Source organism: Hippocampus guttulatus, chromosome 8, assembly GCF_054856545.1.
Source record: "Hippocampus guttulatus isolate MCC_2025c chromosome 8, RoL_Hgut_1.0, whole genome shotgun sequence".
Lineage (NCBI taxonomy): Eukaryota > Metazoa > Chordata > Actinopteri > Syngnathiformes > Syngnathidae > Hippocampus > Hippocampus guttulatus.
In genome coordinates this window covers 3,265,344-3,286,047 of record NC_141268.1, presented here as the reverse complement: position 1 = coordinate 3,286,047, position 20,704 = coordinate 3,265,344, and the positions used below count along the sequence as shown (strand labels likewise).

Genomic DNA, 20,704 nt, shown 5'->3' with positions numbered 1-20,704 from the left:
GGAGTACCCAGAGAAAACCCACCCAGGCCCGGGAAGAACATGCAAACTCCACACAGGAAGACCGGAGCCGATCGAACCCACAAACTCTGTACTGTGAGGTCGACGCGCTAACCAGTGGACCAACAGGCCGCCATGTAAAAATATACATCATATTATTAGTTTTGATAGTTTGAATGTTTTTAAACATATTTGATATGTAGTAATCCAAAAGTAATTTAAAGTATTAAAGTTAAAATACTTTAATATTTTGGTACTTTTAATACATTACTAAGTACACTTTATAACAGGTAACTACTAACTATCGGAATACATTTTTAAAGTAGCCCTTTGGACCATGGCGCTTGAATTGACACATCTATGGACATATAAATCGAACATGGTGAGATTAAGGTGTTCAAAACATGTATTTAAAAAACTTTCAATTTAATGCAATACAGTACTTCTCTTTGGTGCAAGTAAGCACACTTGATAGAACTATGCCGTTGTACACAATTTTTTTTTTTTTAATGCCGCACACATTTTAAACCAGCTGAATTACCAAACGCAAACCATCTGTACTTGTACCTGACTCTGTGTTGTGCTCCTCTGCACGGGAATTGTAGTACTGATAGAGGCTTCTTCGCAACTCAAGGTTGTGGAACCACACCTGCAGGAAGGTGTTGACATAGCACGTAGCACCCAGATTGGTCAAACCAACAAACGTGTTCTGTAAGAGACAGAAAACAGACAGTACTACAAAAAAATAGAACTGTATTGTATTGTACTATGCACAGTGATTGAACTGATCAAATATTGTACCTTATCTCTTCGCTCTGAATTTGGGTCATCAATATTGTGGAAAGAATTTTCATCAATCTCCCCGAGCCACGTCTGTTCCCCAATGCCAACAAGACAGTTGGGGTTGCCTTTACAGTTCCTCCTGAAGTCATAGCATGTACACTAATCAAACCCGATATTCAAAGAACAATTACATACACATACACTGTATGGAATGCTAACAATTTGGATACGAGTTTCCAAGCAAATTTAAGTCACAGCATAAGACTGAACTCGGGAATCTAACTGCTCGTTGAAGATTCTTATTGGTTAACGTGACGTTTATTGATGTCATCTGACGTTGTGTCGCAATACACAGGGTCCCATACGAGGAATAAAGACTTGATGCGCTGTGTTTGGTTGATAATTTTCCATCAAAGAAAATATACTCGAGGGTGTTTAACTTGTTATTCACTGTTATCACAACTGAAAATGGTGGTACATTTCTGAAAGTACCTGCAGGTTCCTCTCTTGCAGGCCGGAAGACTGATGCGGTACGCTAGTTCGATATGCTCCTGTCTGATATCTTCAGGTTTTACAGATTCCACCCAACGCCAAGCCGCTTTTTCCAACTGTAAGCGCGGCGCCATATTCCTGGGGTGTAGGGTTCACCAAAAGGATCAACTGTGCACACGAACAAACTGCAATGTAATGAGAATGCTAACACAGGCTAAATGCGTAATCACTTCGGAAGCAGCCTTCCACCGATATCTAATGACCCTACCTAATTCACACAACTAACGGAAGTATATTTTACATCAGCGACAATTCGACACGTCGCATATAAAAAAACACGCAGTCAGTCAAATTTGCTGTTTAGCAAAATAACTACCCTGCTTATACTAGTGGCTCGTTAACTTGCTAAAGTAGCGCAGCCCAACGCGACCTTGTCTTCTACTCCGTATTCCATTTAAGTCTATGAAACGCTGACAACTTCTGAAAGAATGCCAACTAATTTCGAACCTTGATTCACCAATTGGTTCGTGTCACTTCACATTTTATTGAATTTTATTTCAGATTTATCGCTCTTGTGTTCGTAAAGATGATCACTTAGCTAAAAAAAAAAGGACGTGCACGTCAATACATGACGTAGAGACAGCCCTGGAAGAGGAAGCTGATACTGTTCCATTCGTCGCTTCTTCTTCGCCGTCGTCGTCTTCTTCTTCTTTGGAAGCGATAGCGCTTTGGAGACTGTAATAGTGCATTACCGCCACCTATTGTTCTGCAAGGATTTGCATTTAGGTTCTTTTTATTTCAGTCGGTATTATGAGAACTTGCCCTTATGGATGGATTTTCTTCTTTCTTATTTCTACCCACAATCTTGCTGCTGTAGACTGTACATTTCCCCAGCGTGGGACAAATAAAGGATATCTTATCTTATAACCTATTTTAGTTTCACCGTATATTTTGATGTCATTATTGTAAATGCTGTGTTAATTATATTGTCCACCATGATTTTGGTTATGATTAAGATTACAGCTAATGAAAACCCCAATTTTGGTGTTTAATTGAATAAACAATACTTATTCATTACACCTTCAAATATTAAGTCATGACAATAATTTCTCAAAAATAATTTTCAGTTAAGCACCAGAGAAAGGGATTCACGTATGTTTATCACAGTTTGTGAACATAGAGAATAGTGGGTTTCGAATTAGGCTTCATTAAAGTAAGCAAAATGTTGCAAAGACTTTCATCTCTTTTCGTCAATGGACGCTACAGCTTCGTGTTTGCTTTCAAAACTTAGCTTGTAGCAGGCGTGTGCACATTTTCAGCATGACATCTCTGATCCACTGGAGAAAGGACACTTTGATCCTCTCCTCTTTCATCTATAACTGCTTCAGACAACAAAGTGTATGCAGAAAAGTGGTGAAGATTGCACGACTGTCTGTGTCCTATGTGTTGTGTTGTGTTATTTTTGTTATTTTGACTTCAAAATGGCGCCGCGAGAGTGGCTGCCTTTCCAGCAGCTCCTATATTTTGTTGTTCTACTTCTTCCTTTCATAACTTTGCTGCTGTGAATTGGGAATTTCTCCATTGCGAGACTAATAAAGGTTTTCTTATCTTATCTTTTCTTATCTTATAAACAGTTGTCCTTTTTTGTGTTTGTGTGTGTTCCAATGTTTGTCAACTGTCCATCCTTCGCTGTCACCACTTTGCAATGTGTATATGTTTAACACAGTTAATAGACTGTTGACCATCCAAAAATACCTTTCTTCACATTCACAATACAGTCTTACTTGACCAGCAGAAAATCATACAAATTAGCCCTGAGGGTGTGACCACCATTATGATAGTCACTAGTGTCTCCAGGTCTTGGTTTACCCATCCTGCCAGCCAATCACTGTGCCCCACTTCCATTTGAATGAGAATAAAGGTGCAGTTAAGACTAAAAGTACACATCTTTAGCCTTTTAAGCTGAAATGTACGAGTGCATTCTCCTATGCATCCAAACTAGTAAAGCGTATTTGAACTACTCAAGAAGTGCATATATACATACATGTATATCGAAATGTGCCACTGAGGCTGAGATTTTGAATGGTCAAAATGGACATGCATTGCAACCAGCCACCGCTTCCAAACACTTAGAAGTACAAATTCTATCCGCACAAAAACAAAACATTCAACCATTTTCACAAGGGTCACGGACATGCCGAGCCTTTCCCAGCTGTTTTCGGGCAGTGGGCAGGATGCACTCGGAACTGGTTGCCAGCCAATCGCAGAGCACACAGAGAAACAACCATCTGCGTTCTCACTCACACCTCGATACAATTGAGAGTGTTTCATTAACCTGCCATGCATGTTTTTGGAATGTAGGACAAAACCCACAGAGGCACAGTGAGAACATGCGAACTCCACACCATGCCGGAGCCAGAATCGACCCCTGCACGTCTGCACTGTGAGGCAGACGTGCTAACCAGTCAACTAACATGCTGCCCCAGAAGTAAAACAGCAAAAACATTTGTGGCATCTTCGTCAAATAAAAGTTGTCATTTATACAGGTAGAAATGATTATTTCCCTTTCAAGCAGAAGTTTAATTTTGCTTCAATTACAAAATTAGAATGATCCCTCACCACTTCGCGGCTTTAGTGGTTTAGTTTTTTTTTTTTTAAATAATACATTTAATAAATAAATACAGCCATATCGGTAACCACCATATTACTAACACGAAAATTCCTGGCGGGGGTTGGGTAGTGTGGGGGGCAAATCCTACTTGCGGTTTTTGACATTTCGCAGGGGGTGGGGGTCATACCAAGTAACCGCAAAAAAGAGGGATTACTGTATTTTCCGCATCTACAAGACGTTTTTGCTTCAAGTGGAGATGCATTTTCCATACGAGTTCTCATTTCTATAGCTCTACAAAATTCTTTTTTTTTAGGTTTTTTTTTTACAAATAGAATACAACATCTATGACATTTCCTTGGCACAAGTTACTTTTGCACCAAAGTTACCTCCATATTTTCATCCATCCATCCATTTTATCCTCACAAGGGTGCGCTGAAGCCTCTATCCCAGCTGTCTTCAGGCTGTTGGCGGGGTACACCCTGAACCGGTTTCCAGCCAATCACAGGGCACACATAGACAAACAACCATTTGAGGTCGCAATCACACCTAGGGACAATTTAGAGTCTTCAATTGACCTAGCTTGCATGTTTTTGAAATGTGGGAGGGAACCGGAGTGCCCAGAGAAAACATGCAAACTCCACACAGGAAGGCCAGAGCTGGAATCGAACCCTGCACCTCTACACTGTGAAGCGGGTGTGCTAACCAGTCGCCCACTGTGCTGCCCACCTTTATATCTCACAGAGAAAGTCACTTTTTCAGAATAGAATTTCAATGTTTAAAATGTGTTTTTAAGTTATATATTTTGATTTCTATAGATTCCAAAATTGGGGTTTTCATTAGCTGTAATCTTAATCATAACCAAAATCATGGAAAAAGTCATGAAATATTTCACCATTACATAAGGGGTGTTCACACGGCACACATTTGCTCCGGCGCTGCACCGATGTATTTTGTTGCGATATATTTTGCACCGCAGCAAATTGTGTGGAGCGTTCACACGTACAAAGCCGCTGAGCGTGTCTGCACCGGCACAGCGTCGGTGCAGCCCCACTTGCGTTCACACGGCAGTTTCTGCAGCGGAGCAAAACGACAGAAAACAAATGAGCTGTCGTGTTGGTTCTTTTTAAAACGTATACACAACTCAAGCGACTACTGGACAGGCACGTCCTTCTCCTTCTCGGTCTCCGTGCCTTCTGCTCGAGAGTGACCGCCCCCGAAAACGTAAATCAACGATGACTTCAATGACACTCAGAAAAGCAAATACGTAATGCGCCAAACAGAAAATCAAGAGAGGAAAAACACAAAATAAATTATATGGGGGGGGGGGGTTGTGGACACACAACAAAGGAACAAACTACACAAACAACTCCGAGACAGTCCAGTCTCCTACAAAAGGAAAGATGTTACCAGCCAAGTCTTGTGTCATTATTAAACAAACACATGACGGAAGTCCGACAGAGCACGAAAGCAACGCATTCTCGCCGTACGTAATCAACTCTTCACAAGCATTTGCTCTGGAGCAAATTTAACCCAGTTGCGTTCACACGTGCAGATTTACATCGGTGCTGCTTCGCAAACGAGCATTTGCTCCGGAGCAAATTTTTAAACCACCTCCCTGAGGTGGATCAAATTTGGTCCGGTGTAAGCCTTTTTCTGGGGCTACGCCGGAGCTAATTTGCACGTGTGAACGCTCTACTGGGGCAGCCCCGGTGTAGCACCGGACCAAATCTTGCCGTGTGAACACCCCTATAGTGAAGCTAAGCCACTTGCAAATCTTATCTGTGTACACGTGAGAATCAAGGGTAAAAAGATAAGAGGCTACCAAATTACAAGCAGTTTTGAACGAGAGTACATGCAGGAGGTGTATTCTTAACTGTACACTTAAAGCTCGCAGGCATCGTTTAAAAGGCTTTAAGCCTGAAGTGATAAAACGACAGGTGCCATGTTTAACTGTTCTAATGAAATTTAATGCAAAGCTTCGTAAACCTCTGTTAACTGTTAACATTTTCTTAGGACGGCCCGGTGATTGAGTGGTTAGTGCGTCAACCTCACAGTGCAGAGGTGCAGGGTTTGATTCCGGCTGCGGCCTTCCTGTGTGGAGTTTGCATGTTCTCCCAGTGCCTGTGTTGTTGGTTTTCTCTGGTTTCCTCCCACATTCCAAAAACATGCATGGCAGGTTAATGAAACACTCTAAATTGTCCCTAGGTGTGAGTGTGAGCGTGGATGGTTGTTCGTGCCCCGCGTCGCTTGTGAGGATAAAGCGGATCGGAAAATGTATGTATAGATATTTTCTTGACAGAAAAAGGTCCATGGGGATGAAAGAGGTGGCCTAAAATTGTAACGTCTCGTTGGTCTACCTTTGGTGCCCCGCCACCCCACTCTCTTACATTCCCGAGTAGTTTGTTCCATTATGCTTCATTTACAAATTTGGCAGAAATTTATTTTCTGCGTACGGCGACATATCGTCGAAAAGGCATCAAGAGTCGTGGGCGGAAAAGAGAAAAAAAGAAAAAACAGTGAGATGATGCTCGCGCATCATGTGCACATACTCCTCCCAAAAAACCTGCTGTACCTCAAGAAATGCTAATGGCGATTGTGTTATACAAGCTCGACAAAAACAACCCAAAACGCTGTTGTGAAAAAGTTGTGACCTGCACATCGATTACGCTACGAAAATGAAATGGAATGTTACGAGACGAAGTTGTTTTCTATCCAAAAACGATGCCGACATCGTCGAGGGGTTCGGAGGGCAAGAGCAACGTCGATTGGTGAAACGGTTATTTTTGCCAAACAAATCGATCTTAAAGCTGTGTATATTTCTCCCTTTAATATGCATTGTGTTTGTATTATGTCCATAATATTTATATAGTGTCCCATCAGTCCTTGTCTATCAAGGTAGAATCTTGAAATTTTCACGTACCTGTGTTTTAACCACAGGTACGTGCTTAGGGCACGAAAATGGCCCGTGCAGGCCCTGCATGTGAGCAAAACGACACATTAATTGAGCCTATTTGTATTTTACGGGCAATGTTGGGAGTTGTGACGCATACAAACCAACGATTTACAAGAAACATGACTGTTGGTGCGCTATAAATACATTTCATGCCTTCAAATTCCCATGCTATGGGGCAGAGCAAATGACCACATATCTCCTATCCGTGTCCGGAGTCGCACACAGGCCCTATTCGCTGGGGAAAAAATGTCATAAAAAGGTTAATTAACCTTACCTGTCGTGTCCCAGCAGAGGGTGGTAAGCGCACGGATATATAAACCGACGACACAGTTTAAAATAGATTAAATAAAGAAACAGCAACTATACAGCGGTTGAAATGGTCCAAATAATTAGTGTCTTGGGCCCCCCCGATTCAAAATTGGCAGCCGAGGAACCCATAACGCACCGCGCGGCTCGGTGATCTGTAGCCTCCGTGAATTTAACTTTTGGAATTATTTCTGGTATGCTCATCTGTTGGGATGCACCTGTGTGTTTTATTTTATTTATTGTGTTCTTCCCCGTTCTGTTTAAAAAAAAAAAAATAACGTTTATTCTTGCCTTTGTCTTCGAGTTTTTGGCGGTTGGGAGTTTTGAGCGTAACACATCTCGCGATCTCTGCAAATGATGAATGTAAGAAGCTCCGCCCCTTGCTGGTAAAAGGCTGCACACGACTTGTGAGCGTCAGGTACCGCCCAAGGATACCTCAGCGCTCCCATCTCTCACCGCTCCTCAAGGTAAAATGTGTTTAAATTCTTTCAGCTCGGATAGTTTGTTGAGTCGTTTCAGTGGTAGATAACACATTCTGGAAGATGTTTTAGATCTTTCTATTATTTTTAAAAGCTTGATTTTATGCATATGCCTTTGAGATGTAGCCCCATCTACAAATTAAATGCACACCTTACTCAATTGATTCGAAAACACATTTTATAGTCATTTTAGTCACTCTTGGATTGAAATGTGTTGTTTCAGTCTTTGGTTTCTGGAAGCCCAAAAACAACAACAAAACTAGACCAAAAATACGTATGTGACTTACGCAACGTTATTTTGGAAACCACTAGACTCTACTGGGGTAATTATAGTACAGCCCAGATGTATGTATGTATGTATTTAAAAAAAAGTTATATTAAAAATAGCTGTTGTTATTTTTTTAAATACACTAATTATAATGTAAGCACAATAGCTAGCTGGGTAGAAGAATGAAAAAATAACAGCTATTATATTTGTGTAGATTTTTTTTGTTATCTTCTGATTTTTCATTTTTATTTAGTACAGTTAGTAGTAATTTAGTGGTAGTCATTTTACATTTCTAAAGTACAGTGCTCTTTTAAGGCAAAGATTATGGACCGACCCAGTTCCTTTGTGGAATCAGGTGTTAATCCATTCCCTCAGCAGACACACAGAGGAGCACTTTAGGAGAGAGGGCCAGAGGGTGCAAGAACCAGGAGTGCAGATACAGGACAGCATCTAACAGAAGCTTAACTAACCACTGCTATCTACCTCTAATCCCCTACGTTTTTGAATGCCGTGCAACTGATAGGTACAAAAAGGCTTTACTTAGCTGGGACTGACCTCACCTGTGGACATGCAACCATTTATGTAACCCGGTCTGAAAAAGGAACACATGGTGTGAAACAGGTCGATGAAGGACCATTACGCATTGTTCCCCTAATTTCCAAATGTAACCACTGTAAATATAGATTGAAGATATGTCCGTGAAGAACAGGCAATTTAGTTGGATACATACAATCAGTATTTTAGTCATTTTTGATGTTTTTCAAGAGAAGAATTATGTATGACATGCACTTGTTACATCCATGACACCATAGTCAATATTTGCAAGAACAATTTTTTGTTCTATTTGTCGTCACAAGAGTTGCAGGTGTGCTAGATTCATTTCCGTATGTTATGATTTTAAAGTTTCATGCCCTTTGCTTTTCAGGAGTCTACGGTAACGTCAGAGCCAAGATGGGGCGGAAGGAGATTGTCTGTAGTTGGAAGAAACCCATAAATAACATCAAGGATGTGTTTGACTTCAAGGGGAAGATGGGATCGTAAGTACTGTGCATTCAGATGAGAAAGTTTGTGAGAAGTCAGACGGGTTACAAGATGCCACCCTCCTAACTTCATCTTTTGCCTTACAATGCTGCCATTTACAGTGAACCTAATTTACCTAAACCAAATATCAAAAGGAGGACACTCCAGGCTCAGATTGGCACAGGTTTAAGGATAATCCTTTCATCGCCTTCCGCACAGCTGACTTTATCAATGGAACCTTTAATACAGTCTGTGTAAACCACTCACAGCTCCACCTTTGAGCGGAGGCTGTCCCATTTTTGGTATGCTGGTATATAGTGCAACATATTTAAGTCTAATAATGTTCACATTCTACAGCCATACAGTATACTGTAGACTTAAATGAAATGCAACCGTTTTGTGAGTGGCGTCGCTACACACGAAACAGTAACAGTCTGTATATAAAGTAGAAAAAGATCGAAACCAAAGCTGTAAGTAAAATGTTTTATAATACGGTACTAGCCTTGTGCATGTAAACTGTGCATCGCACTTCCTATTCCGTTTGATTTTAGACATGAATGAGTAAAATGAATGGACAGAGCCAGGAGTGAAGAGACACACCGGAGTGTATCACATACTCACAGAGCTCTAGCCATGATCACATTGCGAGGTAAAGTTGGCCTCACAACAACAAAAATGAAAGAAAGTGAGCTGCATCAAATACTTGTAAACTTATATATAAGCCTGTTACCTCATCACTGTCATGTGGACTCAAAGCTGCTTAAAGTTCTCTTATCATGGATTGGCTGTTAATAAGTATGGTGTGTGTTTGTCTGTCCCTGATCACTGACGTCAGACCGGAGCAGTGTGGGAACATCCGAGCCTAACTTCATTATGGGATTAGGAGTCTGACTGAATATACAGTATTTGTGTTGAATGCGCACTCTAGTTTATTTCGTGGATGTGCTGCATATTAGAGTTAAAAGCCAAGCAATAACCCGGCACTGTGTGCAAGAAACAGAAATGTCATATTTTTGACCCATCCCTCGATTTACCCTTTTTTTCCTTTGTGGTTCTGAGGTAAAGCGAATAATTCTTATATCGTAACTGAATAGCAATCGCTGGCGGGTGTGTGATTCAAATCGCAACCTGATTCATTCAAGTGCATCAAGGCAAGTTTCTGTCAGGCTTGTTGTGTCAAATTGGCTAGCTTTCTGTCCCAACAAGGCTGTGACATGAGCAAGGGGGTTAAAATGACCCCTGTCAAGTTTGTGGAGCTTCAAACTGACCAGATCCTCCCACAGTAGGAAAAAAAAAACTTTCACACTCTAGTTATTATGATGCAAGACAACAAGCTGTGGGTGGCCCGGTGAGGGACTGGTGAGTTTGCATGTTCTCCCCGTGCCTGCGTTGGTTTTCTCCGGGTCCTCCGGTTTCCTCCCACATTCCAAAAACATCCGTGGCAGGTGAATGTAACATTCTAAATTGTCCCTAGGTGTGAGTGTGCGTGCGGATCGTTGTTCATCTATGTGTGCCCTGCAATTGGCTGGTAACCAATTCAGGGTGTCCCCCGCCTACTGCCCGAAGACAGCTAGGGTAGGCTCCAGCATGCCCCGCGACCCTTGTGAGGATAAGCGGGTCAGAAAATGGATGGATGGACAACAAACCGTCCCATGCTGCAAAAAAAATACCAGTGAGGCTTTGGCTGTAATGGTTACTAAGGCCCTGTTCACCGTCATCACAATTAAGAGCCTGTGAAACATTCCTCAAAAGGAGCTCTGTGAGGGTGAATGGAGGTATACCCCCCAAAATAAACTTCTGCCAACTAAACATTGATTTACAGTTTCAGTGAATGAGAGAGTTGTTCAGGTGGTGTTAATGTTAACAAGTTACTTCAAGGGCAACAATATTTTCGGGTTGAATGATACCTGTAGTGAAATAACAGAAATGTGACAGCTCTTTACGATACTTTCGATTTTTTTTGAACAGCTGTGCATAATCATTTGGAGCATTGTATTTGGAGCAAGTTTTTAATTTTTTACAGATATTGATGATTTTAAAAATTGCATTCAGGCATCGACAATCAGGAAAATGAACAAAAAATGGCAATAATTTGGAGCACTAGTGAGGATAAGCAGTACGGATAATGAATGAATGTTTGTTAATTAGCTTAGCCCCCCATCAAATTTCTACATTTCGTTTCCTCATTAAGGTTGTGTGTGTGCTGGAGCCTATTCCAGGTGACACAAGTTGAGGTACAACCTGAGGCTGGACACCAGCCAATTACAGGGCACACAGTAATATAAAGTAAATAAAAGCCCCCCTGCTAAGTATGTCACAGTGTTTAGTTTTTCTGCTGTGCTTTCTCCCGTTGAACAATTCACCGACAGTGTCAATCAAAAGTGACCATTATTAACCTTGGAAAGGAAGATTCGTTGACGGAGCTCTTTTATTGGCTCTCATGAAGAGTGCGTTAATGGAAGAAGTGGTTACAATGTTTTGACCAGTTGGTGAGCATTCACTTTCTGACCCAACTTTCCTTAATGTCTTTGTCATTGTTTTGTGTAGGGGGTCTTTTTCTGAAGTTTTCATGGTGAGAGAGAAGAAAACGGGGAAATTGTTCGCTCTGAAGTGTCTGAAAAAAAAGCACCTCACCCACAGCAACCTGGAAAACGAAATCAATGTTTTGAAGAGGTAAAACACACACAGCAATCCTCTGAAAAATAGAGACACCTACTTCTGCATAAACCTTAAATATATTGTTTCAACGAGAAAAGTATGCATCCACACAGAACGAAACAGTTTTGGTCTCTGAAAATGTACTCATGAAAGACAGACATTGTTTTTGTGGTCCACTGTGCCACCAGGAGAGAGCACCCTTCAAACACGACACTGTTTGTGAGGTGTTTGTCAAAATACCCTTCCACAGGTGCTGAAGTCTCATTAGTTTCTAAGTTTTCGATTGCATTGCCTCAAAAATGTTGAGCAACAAACTCAGGAGGCTGTACTACCATATGTGTTCTGGCGGGGGGTTTTTTTTGTTTGTTTTGTTTTGGTTTACAACTTAATTTGACCACAAAAATGAAGCAACGCCAGATTTTGCTAAAATTATTTCAGGACAATTTTTTTGGAAGTATTATGACTTTTGCCAGCTTCAAGGTCGTTTTGAGGAGGGGTTTTTCCTTTTAACCCTTTCAGGGACAGCGATTACTACAGTGGACAGTTTATCGTGTTATCAGGTTATAGGTTATCATTATTGATTTGATTTTGATTTGACTTTTTATTAGGTCTCCCATTGGATGCATGAAAGGGTTCAGGAGGGTCCCAACAATTTTGTCCATGTGTCTACTCATGGCGCTAAGGTCTGCAATGAAATCTAAACGTCTTTCCTCTGATTTCAGGATAAAGCACGACAATGTAATAGGACTGGAGGATTTTTACGAGAGTCGAACACACTACTACCTGGTCATGCAACTGTAAGTGTACATGATGGTATACCCTTGAGACCCTTGGTTATATATGTGGAGTAAAAGAGATGAAACATAATTACGAATGACATTCCTCATTTGTGTGCAGGGTGTCAGGTGGGGAGCTGTTTGATCGGATTTTAGATAAAGGTGTTTTTACGGAGAAGGATGCAAGCCTGGTGATCAAACAGGTGCTGGAGGCTGTTGACTACCTGCATGAAAACAGTATTGTGCACAGGGACCTGAAGGTAAAACGCATGCATGCAAGACAATGATATAGTTTAGTATTTAAGCTGTAATAGCTTATACTCACCCAAGTTTCTCAATCTTTCTGTTCTTCTTGCACTCTTCGGCTAAGTAGCCTGAAAACCTGCTGTACTACAGTGCGGATGAAAATGCCAAAATCATGGTTAGCGATTTTGGCCTTTCAAAAACACTGGAGCATGGGGTGATGTCCACAGCATGTGGCACACCCGGATATGTCGGTAAGTTACTTAGTGGGGCACACACACATAATCGAATCAATTGCAAAGAGATAGGTCTGCTTTTACCAAAAAATGCTAAAGCTATATTGATATTATGCAATAAAAGAAAAAAAAATGAATGAATCGCTGTTGCTCAGCTGTTAAGTTATTCGCACAGTGTTGCATATTAAGGTACCTGCATGATTATCCACTATCAATTTCTCTTGTAGCTCCAGAGGTTTTGGCCCAAAAACCCTACAGTAAAGCTGTTGACTGTTGGTCCATTGGAGTTATTACCTACATCTTGTAAGTAGCTTTTCTTTTTAACTTATACTAGACTGTCATTTGTTGCTAAAGCGCTACATAAATAACGATGTATTGCAATGGTTCTTAACCTGGGTTCGATCGAACACGCTCACTTGGCCATCGCTTGCTGCAGATGATCACATTACATTGCTTGTCCACTCAGTGCTGCGGGGAATTTCTTTTTCTCAGCAGTCACCGTGTGACTGTCGTGATACAGTAGTCCATTGTACAATTTAAAAAACCTAGATTTATGCCATGTCATTTTATTAACTTTTTTCTGTTTTTCATAAATGTGTTTTTTTTAATGTCTTGAATTTTTATTTTTCACTAATGAAGGGTTCGGTGAACGTGCATATGAACTATCCATCCATCCATTTTCTGAACCGCCTATCCTCACAAGGGTAACGCGGTGTGCTAGGTAGGGTACAGCCTGAGCTGGTTGCCAGCCAATCGCAGGGTATATACATGGACGAACAACCATCCGCGCTCACGCTCACACCTAGGGACAATTTAGACTGTTCAATCAGCCTGTTATGCATGTTTTTGGAATGTGGGAGGAAACCGGAGTAGCCGGAGAAAGAAAACCCACGCAGGCACGGGGAGAACATGCAAACCCCAAATAGGAAGGCCGGAACTGGAATTGAACCCTGCACCTCCGCACTATAAGGCCAACATGCTCACCAGTCGACCGCCGTATTACCGTATTGGCCCGAATATAAGACGGACCTGATTATAAGACGCCCCCCTCTTTTTCACAATTCAAGTTTGAAAAAAGACTTTTTGAACACCAAATTAATTTTTATACAGAAAATAATTACAGTACATATGAAACAAATGATTAGAACAATATATTTGAGAGAAAAAGCATGTTATTTTGCCTCATTCAAATCTAAAGTGCAATCATATCCGTAAATGAATGGCTTCTGGTTTTTGAAATGTAAATTACATCATAACTTCTCAGCTGCCGGTTAACCTGGCCGATCTTTGACCCACTTTTCTCCAGATTGTCACTACGTTTCCTCATTTTCTGTTATCTCTTCTATTATTTTCTTCTCTTTTTCTTCTTACCGCTATTTTTTATTTTTCTTCTTCGTGCTACCGCTATTTCTATTTTTATTCTTCATGGCAGGGATTGACTTTGGCCTGGGGAGTCAATTTCAGCATTCGCTTCATTGATATCTGTCGCCATCTAGCGTCGTGAATGCGGATAACGTCTAGACCCCGAATATAAGACGACCCCCACTTTTTCAGTCTTATTTCAATGCAAAAAACACCGTCTTATATTCGGGTCAATATGGTATATCGTTCACACAATTATTGATGCATTTGTACACACTGGGTTCTCAATTTTGTGTTAAGTACACAGTCCATGAACTGCAGCAAAGGGCAGTTTTCCAGAATCTGGGAGAGTTAGCTGACCTGCTCAATGTTTCCTCATCTGTGAGGGTGCATGCCAGTTGACGGGATCTAGACTGGTGCCCTTTAGTAAAACAACAAAATTTGTTGTTACGTAACCATTTCGTAGAGCAAATTGTTTCTGTTATCCAGGATTTTAAAACAGTACACCATAACTGAATTTTCCATGGTAAAAGTGATTACATATTTGAAGGTAGTTCTCTCTGTGTTCCAGGCTATGTGGATACCCTCCGTTCTTTGAGGAGAATGAGACACGTCTGTTTTCAAAGATCATGAGAGCTGAATATGCCTTTCACGCTCCCTTTTGGGATGAGATCTCTGAGTCAGGTATGAAAAAAAAAGTTTTGGAACCATCCTCCTGATCGATATGATCATCTGTAGATTGTTCAACGTACCAATAAAAAACAGTGCAGACATTAAATGTGTACATTGATTGCACAAAGATCCAATCCGTCACTGCTGTAAATCGACAATGCATGCAAAAAAAAAAAAAAAAAAAAAAAACAATGCGCACCAGATCCATGGAATTATGGAATGTTTGTGTACATAATATTTACTATCTTTACTTAGTACTAAAACCTGGATTTGACAACAGCATGATCCAATTCTGAGACGCATTCAAATGGCATATAAATCTATGCATAAGATTCGCCAACAGGGCATGAAATATATAAACTCCTGACTGACAAAAATCTCACTTGCATCGCACCAACTTGGCCTTCCAAGCAATATGCAGTCATCGGTAACCTTAATCTCAAACAGAGGAGTACAATATGCTTTAAACAACTTCTTGACATTCTCCAAACACTGAACAGAAATTTTACAAGCGAAAACAATTTGCCATGACAGGTAAAATGATTGTCACCTTTTTGTTTGCTTTCCGGAATAATCCGGAGAGAGGTGGATTCCACAAGTGTAGACGCATAATGTTTTGACCAAAAAAAAAAAAAAGTTTATCTTAAAAAATGCAAGACTGACAAAGTACAACAAAAGACACTGGTAACAAAGAACCAGGAAATTACGAAACAAACCAAAAACGCTTGCAAAAGGCAAGGATCAAGTAAATAGCTGGTCCAAAAAAAACTGTAAATCCGATGCATGAGAATACTTAACTGAGGAACAATAACAAGGAATTACAAAAAAATACTTTAAAAACGTGGCTAGAAGCTATTAAGCAAAAAAATAAAAATAAAAAACAACCTATGAACATGTCGAAAATTCAGGCACTTGAAGATAAGGGTGGCAAGCAAGGCTGAAATAATCTAACAGCCAGGTGTCGGTGTGGCAGAGCTTTTCAAGGCAGATGGATAGTGAGTAAGCGTCAGATGCAGCTCATGACGGAACACCTACCATATCCGCCGGAAACTGAAAAAACTAAACAGGACAGATAATGACACTTTTGGTCTTGCAGATCTTAACACTCTTTTTGGGCATTGTATCTTCCATCAAATTGAATACCATACTCAGAATGTATCTTCCACAGCTGTTGAAATCTAGCCCTGCTAAGAGAAAATAGCCAGATCATCAGCAAAACTCCATTACCAACAGCAAATGCAACAAAGACTGCATTTCCCCATTTGACCTGCATGTTCTGATTGCTGTACCAATATGCCAGGACCCTGATGAAACTCCTCTTTGACTCCATTTTTGGAACAGTTTATGATGGTTGACTCAATCGAAAGCTTGATAGGCGTGGATTTTTGTTTAATTTGTAACAATGTAAACATATGGGACTCTATGTATCTATTCAATATGTTCACAGCAAAAGACTTCATTAGGAATATGATGGAGAAAAATCCCATGAAACGATTCACCACTGAACAGGCTCTGCGACATCCTTGGTGAGTTGATTTGTTTTTTTGTCCTTCATATCCATGATTACACAACAAAAGTTTTTTTTTTTTCTATGAAGACAACATTATTGCAACACAGTTAACAATTATAACTGATTTTCTTCCAGGATTTCTGGAAACACAGCTAAAGACCTGGATATTTATCGTTCGGTCTGTGAGCAGATGGAACGGAACTTTGCCAAAGCAAAATGGAAGGTTAGTTACATGTAGGGTTGTCTATATTTCAGCTGTCATCATCATCATCATCCTCACCAGGGTTCTAAATTATTTGTTTTGATCACAAGCCAATATGGCTTGTGATTCCCTCAAATTACCAGCCAATTAGGATTTCCACCAGCAAATTTTTATCAAATTTTTAAAAACTTTTTTATTTAAAATTTTTAAAATCACGCATAAAGATCAAAATTGATTATTTCAGATGCCTTTCATTTTGAAATGTAACATCAGATCTTAACAAAAGTATTGTGGTTGGATACCTGGGGTGGCCTAGTGTTCCCAAAACCGCGTCTGGTTCTGTTTTAACTAAAATTCACTTAGATTTTTTTTTAATGAGGTGAAATGTTCTTGATGTAGAGTCAAAATTTACTTTATTTTCTATCTCAACTCAAGAATGTTTATTTTACAACGTTATTTTAAATCCAAACCACTGATGTGCATGCATTAGTCGGAAGGCTTTTATTTTGAAGGTGGCCAACGGCGCTCGCCGGTGATGGATTACCATAATACAAAGTATTTACAATTGCTGCGGCGGCTGGTTTGACTTCAGTTTTGCGAGTGGAGGTCTGACTCGACCGCTGTTGTTTTTTCTCCTCTTCCTAGCTGCCATCATGCTTTACATTTTGAAGACACGTGGCCGTGTGAGGCCCTGTGGATTGGGTTGCCAAATAAGGTGTTTATCCGCATGTATGAAAGCTCGTTTAGCACGGGTTTCGCAGGGTTTTCTCCTGAAAGTCTAACGAAACCTGGCACCCTTGAACAAAACAGAACCATCATTTAAAAACCATTCAGACAAAATAAGCGCGTTCACAAAAGCGTTCATCAGGCAGAAATACGCTTTGTTCAATTTCACGTTCACCCAAAATATATTAGGTACAACGCTGCGTGTAGCCAATGGGCGGATTCAACGTCATTCCATAGCATCACGGCACAGTACTTATTGGAAATGTCGGAGTTACTGCCCTGTGTACGAATGGCTGAGAACAAAATATGGCGGAGAGTTTATCAGACTGACACGATTGCCTTCTGCGTCAATGGCCAAATTGGCGAGAAAGTTCAACACCCACTAAAATGTTAACCCGCTTTTGGTGGGTGTTAATTTAGAGCCCTGATTATCATCAGGATCATGCGTTATGATATAAATCATTGATGGTTTGGCAAAATAGGTCTTGGAATTAATTTACATCTTCAATTTGATTTGCCATTCATATTGCCAAAATTACAGGTAGATTATTTTTGGCCTATCCCCGGGATTTTGCTCTTCTCTAATGTTCATTCTTTACTTACTGATGCCTCTGCTATTATAAACTCCAAAAAGAGGTTGAATAAATAAGGCAAATATTGAAAAGCCGGTGAGAACATGAAGCACTGCCATTTGTTGCCGCTACTCTTTTGTGGAAAAACTATGGTAATTTTACAAACTACCTTTCAGGCTTGTTAAATAGAAATCTCACATGCAGCTCATATAAAACAATTTGATCAAATATTACATCCAGCTTCCTCCCACATACCAAAAGCATACATGTTAACTCATTCAATCGCAGCCATTTTCACTGGAGCAACCCCCTCAATCCCAGCGTTTTACTGGATTTTGACTGATCTTGCAAGGCCCACAGAATATTTGGTTCTAATGCTGTATAAACATGGAGCCTACCAAAATAAAGTTTGGACTCTCTTCTTTCAGCAGAAAAAAATGTGTTTCTATCTTTTTCCATTCTTCAGCAATCGGCATAACAAAATGGCTAAGTTTCATGAAAATGGCGACTCCTGGGCAAAAAACGGACAAAAAGAGCTTTTTGTAAAAGCACGCATTTGAAGCATGTGAGGCACCACTGCCACCTACTGGTCGCTTTTTTAAATGATTTACAATGCAAACGGCTTATTCTCATTCACAGATTGCATCAGACCCTACTCCTCTATATGACTCAAAAAAAGACTGAGACGTACAAGTACGTCCTTGGTAGGCGGGGCCTAATTTTAAAAAGAATGAAAGAGCTAATTCAAGAATAATAAATTCTCCGTAGCTTTGTGAATGTATCACTGTCATCCTCAAGAGGGTAATCTGCGGTAAGGAATGAGTTAATACATTTATTGTGTTTCAAATTTGGGCAATATAACAGAATCGTGGATAGCACTTCTGCCTCACAGTTCAGAGATGTGGCTTTGAATCTCGCACATCTTTGTATGGAGTTTGCCCGTTCTTCCTGTGCTGAGCCGCACCTGTTTGTAATCATGCATCGTTACCAGCTGCATTAAAAGCCACGCCACCTGACGACTGGTTGTCAGATTAATCAACTTTGCTCATTACTGTTTCCAAGGGCTTTCCATTTCTAGACTGTCTCGATTTTTGCCTCATAGTTTTGCCTCTCGTAGTTCTTTGCGTTTCTGTTGTATTTTTATTTTTTTCATTACGGCGTGGTCTCGGTTTTGTATTCTCATGTTTTGGATTCCCCTTTTAGTTGACAAGCTTTCTCGTTCCTTGCCTTTTACAAGCGCTTTTGGTTGGTTCCGCATTTTTCCGGTTCTTTGTTACCAGCATCCTGAGTTGTACTTTGTCGGTCCCACGTTTTTTTGTTAATAAACACATTTTTGTCAGACGCTCTTATCCTTGTCTACGTTTGTGGTATCCACTCCTATCCAGATTATTTCGAAACCTAACAACTAAAGTGACATGTTTGTGTCATGCAAGGATAGAAAGAACCATTTTCACCTCATTTCTCTGTCAACAGCAAGCCTTCCATGCAAGTACCGCCATCTACCACATGAAGAAGCTGCAGGTGTCCCACAGGGAGCACTGCTCAGTCACTCCTCTCTCACTGCCCCACATCATTGTCCAGACCTCCTCTCAGACTGACTTAGAATCTCTCGGTACCTCCAATGACGAAGCTCTCTGCATGGACCCAAATGGAAATCCTCTCCACACCTCCAGTCACCTCGGTTGCATTGCTGCTGAGCCCAGCAGGGGTCTTTGTCCTCCAATGAGAGGCCGTCATAGGGAACCCAACTACCTGCTTGCGGAACCAAGAGAGATCCACTCAATGGGCTCAGAGAATGACACTTCTTTCATGTCATCCAAAAGGTCATAAATGCTCCGATATTGATGAATGTTAGCTACACTATTAGCCTCTTAACAATGAATCATGTCTGCATTGTAGCCTGGAGGCTGTGGCTGAGAGGAAGGACCCGCCACTTCAGTCTGGCATTTGTTCTGTCATGTGATTGGCTGATAAACTTGAGACGATTCTCACGTAAGTAAAAGGCTTGTCACTCTCTTGGTCCTTTATTTTCCAAAACTAAAACTTTGCCATCTGTTTCGGAAATCCTTTAATTCCACAATATCTGCAATTTCAGGTGACAACACCAAGCGGCATTGTTCTTGGCTTGAAGATGTCAGCGCATTGACTGCCCCACACTTCGGCCCTCAGAACTGAGGAAAATATTTTCTCATGACTCACACAATCAGTTTAACTGGAAACAATCTTGCACTTTTCTCTCTTCTTTCCCTCCTTTTAACCAAGCTCAGAATATATTCAAATGTTTGTTTGAAGCTGATGAACTTTATCTGTCTGGATTTAATGTAATCTGGAAATTTGACATCAGTTGATGGAAAAACACAACTTGCACATCGAATGGCCCAATTTTGAGTCGGTCATGGATAATAACTTATAAATCGCTAGTTTTTGCGGTTTGGAATATGTATACAAGCGGACTGCCGCATACCCGCGTTTCAGCATCCGTGGATTTCCATTATCGCAGATTTTTTTCAGTATGTATCGTTTCTGTCCCCAACTCTCCATTTCCCTCACTTTTTTCATATAAAATGCATATTTTAAATTATCTTTTTTTTAAGATTTGGTTTCGTTCTTTTTTTCCCCTTCAATGCATTTCAATAGGCGTCAATTGTACGCAGCTTTGCCCTATTTACAAATAGTGGGGGTCTACTCAATGAATTTATCAAGTGCCACAAATCGGTATAAACACTCTGTAAAGAATTAAAAATGGAGTGAAATGCATTTTTCCCCCCTCAATAAAAAATAAAACTATTCCTTGTTTCTTCATGTGATGATACTTATGCTGTACCAAGTCAATCTTTG

General features: G+C 40.5%; 2 protein-coding genes across 3 annotated transcripts in view; one reads left to right on the top strand and one right to left on the bottom strand.

Moving 5' to 3' along the window:
* usp48 (ubiquitin specific peptidase 48) overlaps window positions 1-1,980 on the bottom strand; it is a 50,375-nt gene extending 48,395 nt beyond the window's left edge. The window contains exons 1-4 of one of the 2 annotated variants that reach the window (XM_086116861.1): window positions 1,780-1,979; window positions 1,273-1,440; window positions 799-919; window positions 565-706 (exon numbers count right to left, since the gene is read on the bottom strand). In XM_086116861.1, coding sequence (XP_085972987.1) covers window positions 565-706; window positions 799-919; window positions 1,273-1,406 — 397 coding nt within the window. In that variant the 5' untranslated portion in view covers window positions 1,407-1,440; window positions 1,780-1,979. Of the gene's footprint in view, window positions 1-564; window positions 707-798; window positions 920-1,272 lie in introns of both variants that reach the window. The other variant, XM_086116862.1, reaches the window with a different exon arrangement.
* Window positions 1,981-7,547: 5,567 nt separating this feature from the next.
* camk1ga (calcium/calmodulin-dependent protein kinase IGa) lies at window positions 7,548-20,654 on the top strand. The gene is made up of 13 exons (XM_086117827.1): window positions 7,548-7,609; window positions 8,815-8,926; window positions 11,457-11,582; window positions 12,290-12,364; window positions 12,465-12,603; window positions 12,717-12,840; window positions 13,050-13,125; window positions 14,756-14,868; window positions 16,304-16,382; window positions 16,502-16,589; window positions 19,340-19,689; window positions 19,766-19,858; window positions 19,962-20,654. The coding sequence occupies exons 2-12, from the start codon at window positions 8,841-8,843 to the stop codon at window positions 19,827-19,829; spliced, it is 1,320 nt and encodes a 439-aa protein (XP_085973953.1). The 5' UTR covers window positions 7,548-7,609; window positions 8,815-8,840; the 3' UTR covers window positions 19,830-19,858; window positions 19,962-20,654.
* Window positions 20,655-20,704: the final 50 nt, after the last annotated feature.

Excerpts from the sequence above, each read along its gene's own strand:
- camk1ga (XM_086117827.1), top strand. The coding sequence starts at position 8,841 with ATGGGGCGGAAGGAGATTGTCTGTAGTTGGAAGAAACCCATAAATAAC. Across the intron at positions 8,927-11,456 it reads TTCAAGGGGAAGATGGGATC|GGGGTCTTTTTCTGAAGTTT; the intron begins GTAAGTACTGTG and ends TGTTTTGTGTAG. Across the intron at positions 12,604-12,716 it reads TTGTGCACAGGGACCTGAAG|CCTGAAAACCTGCTGTACTA; the intron begins GTAAAACGCATG and ends TCGGCTAAGTAG.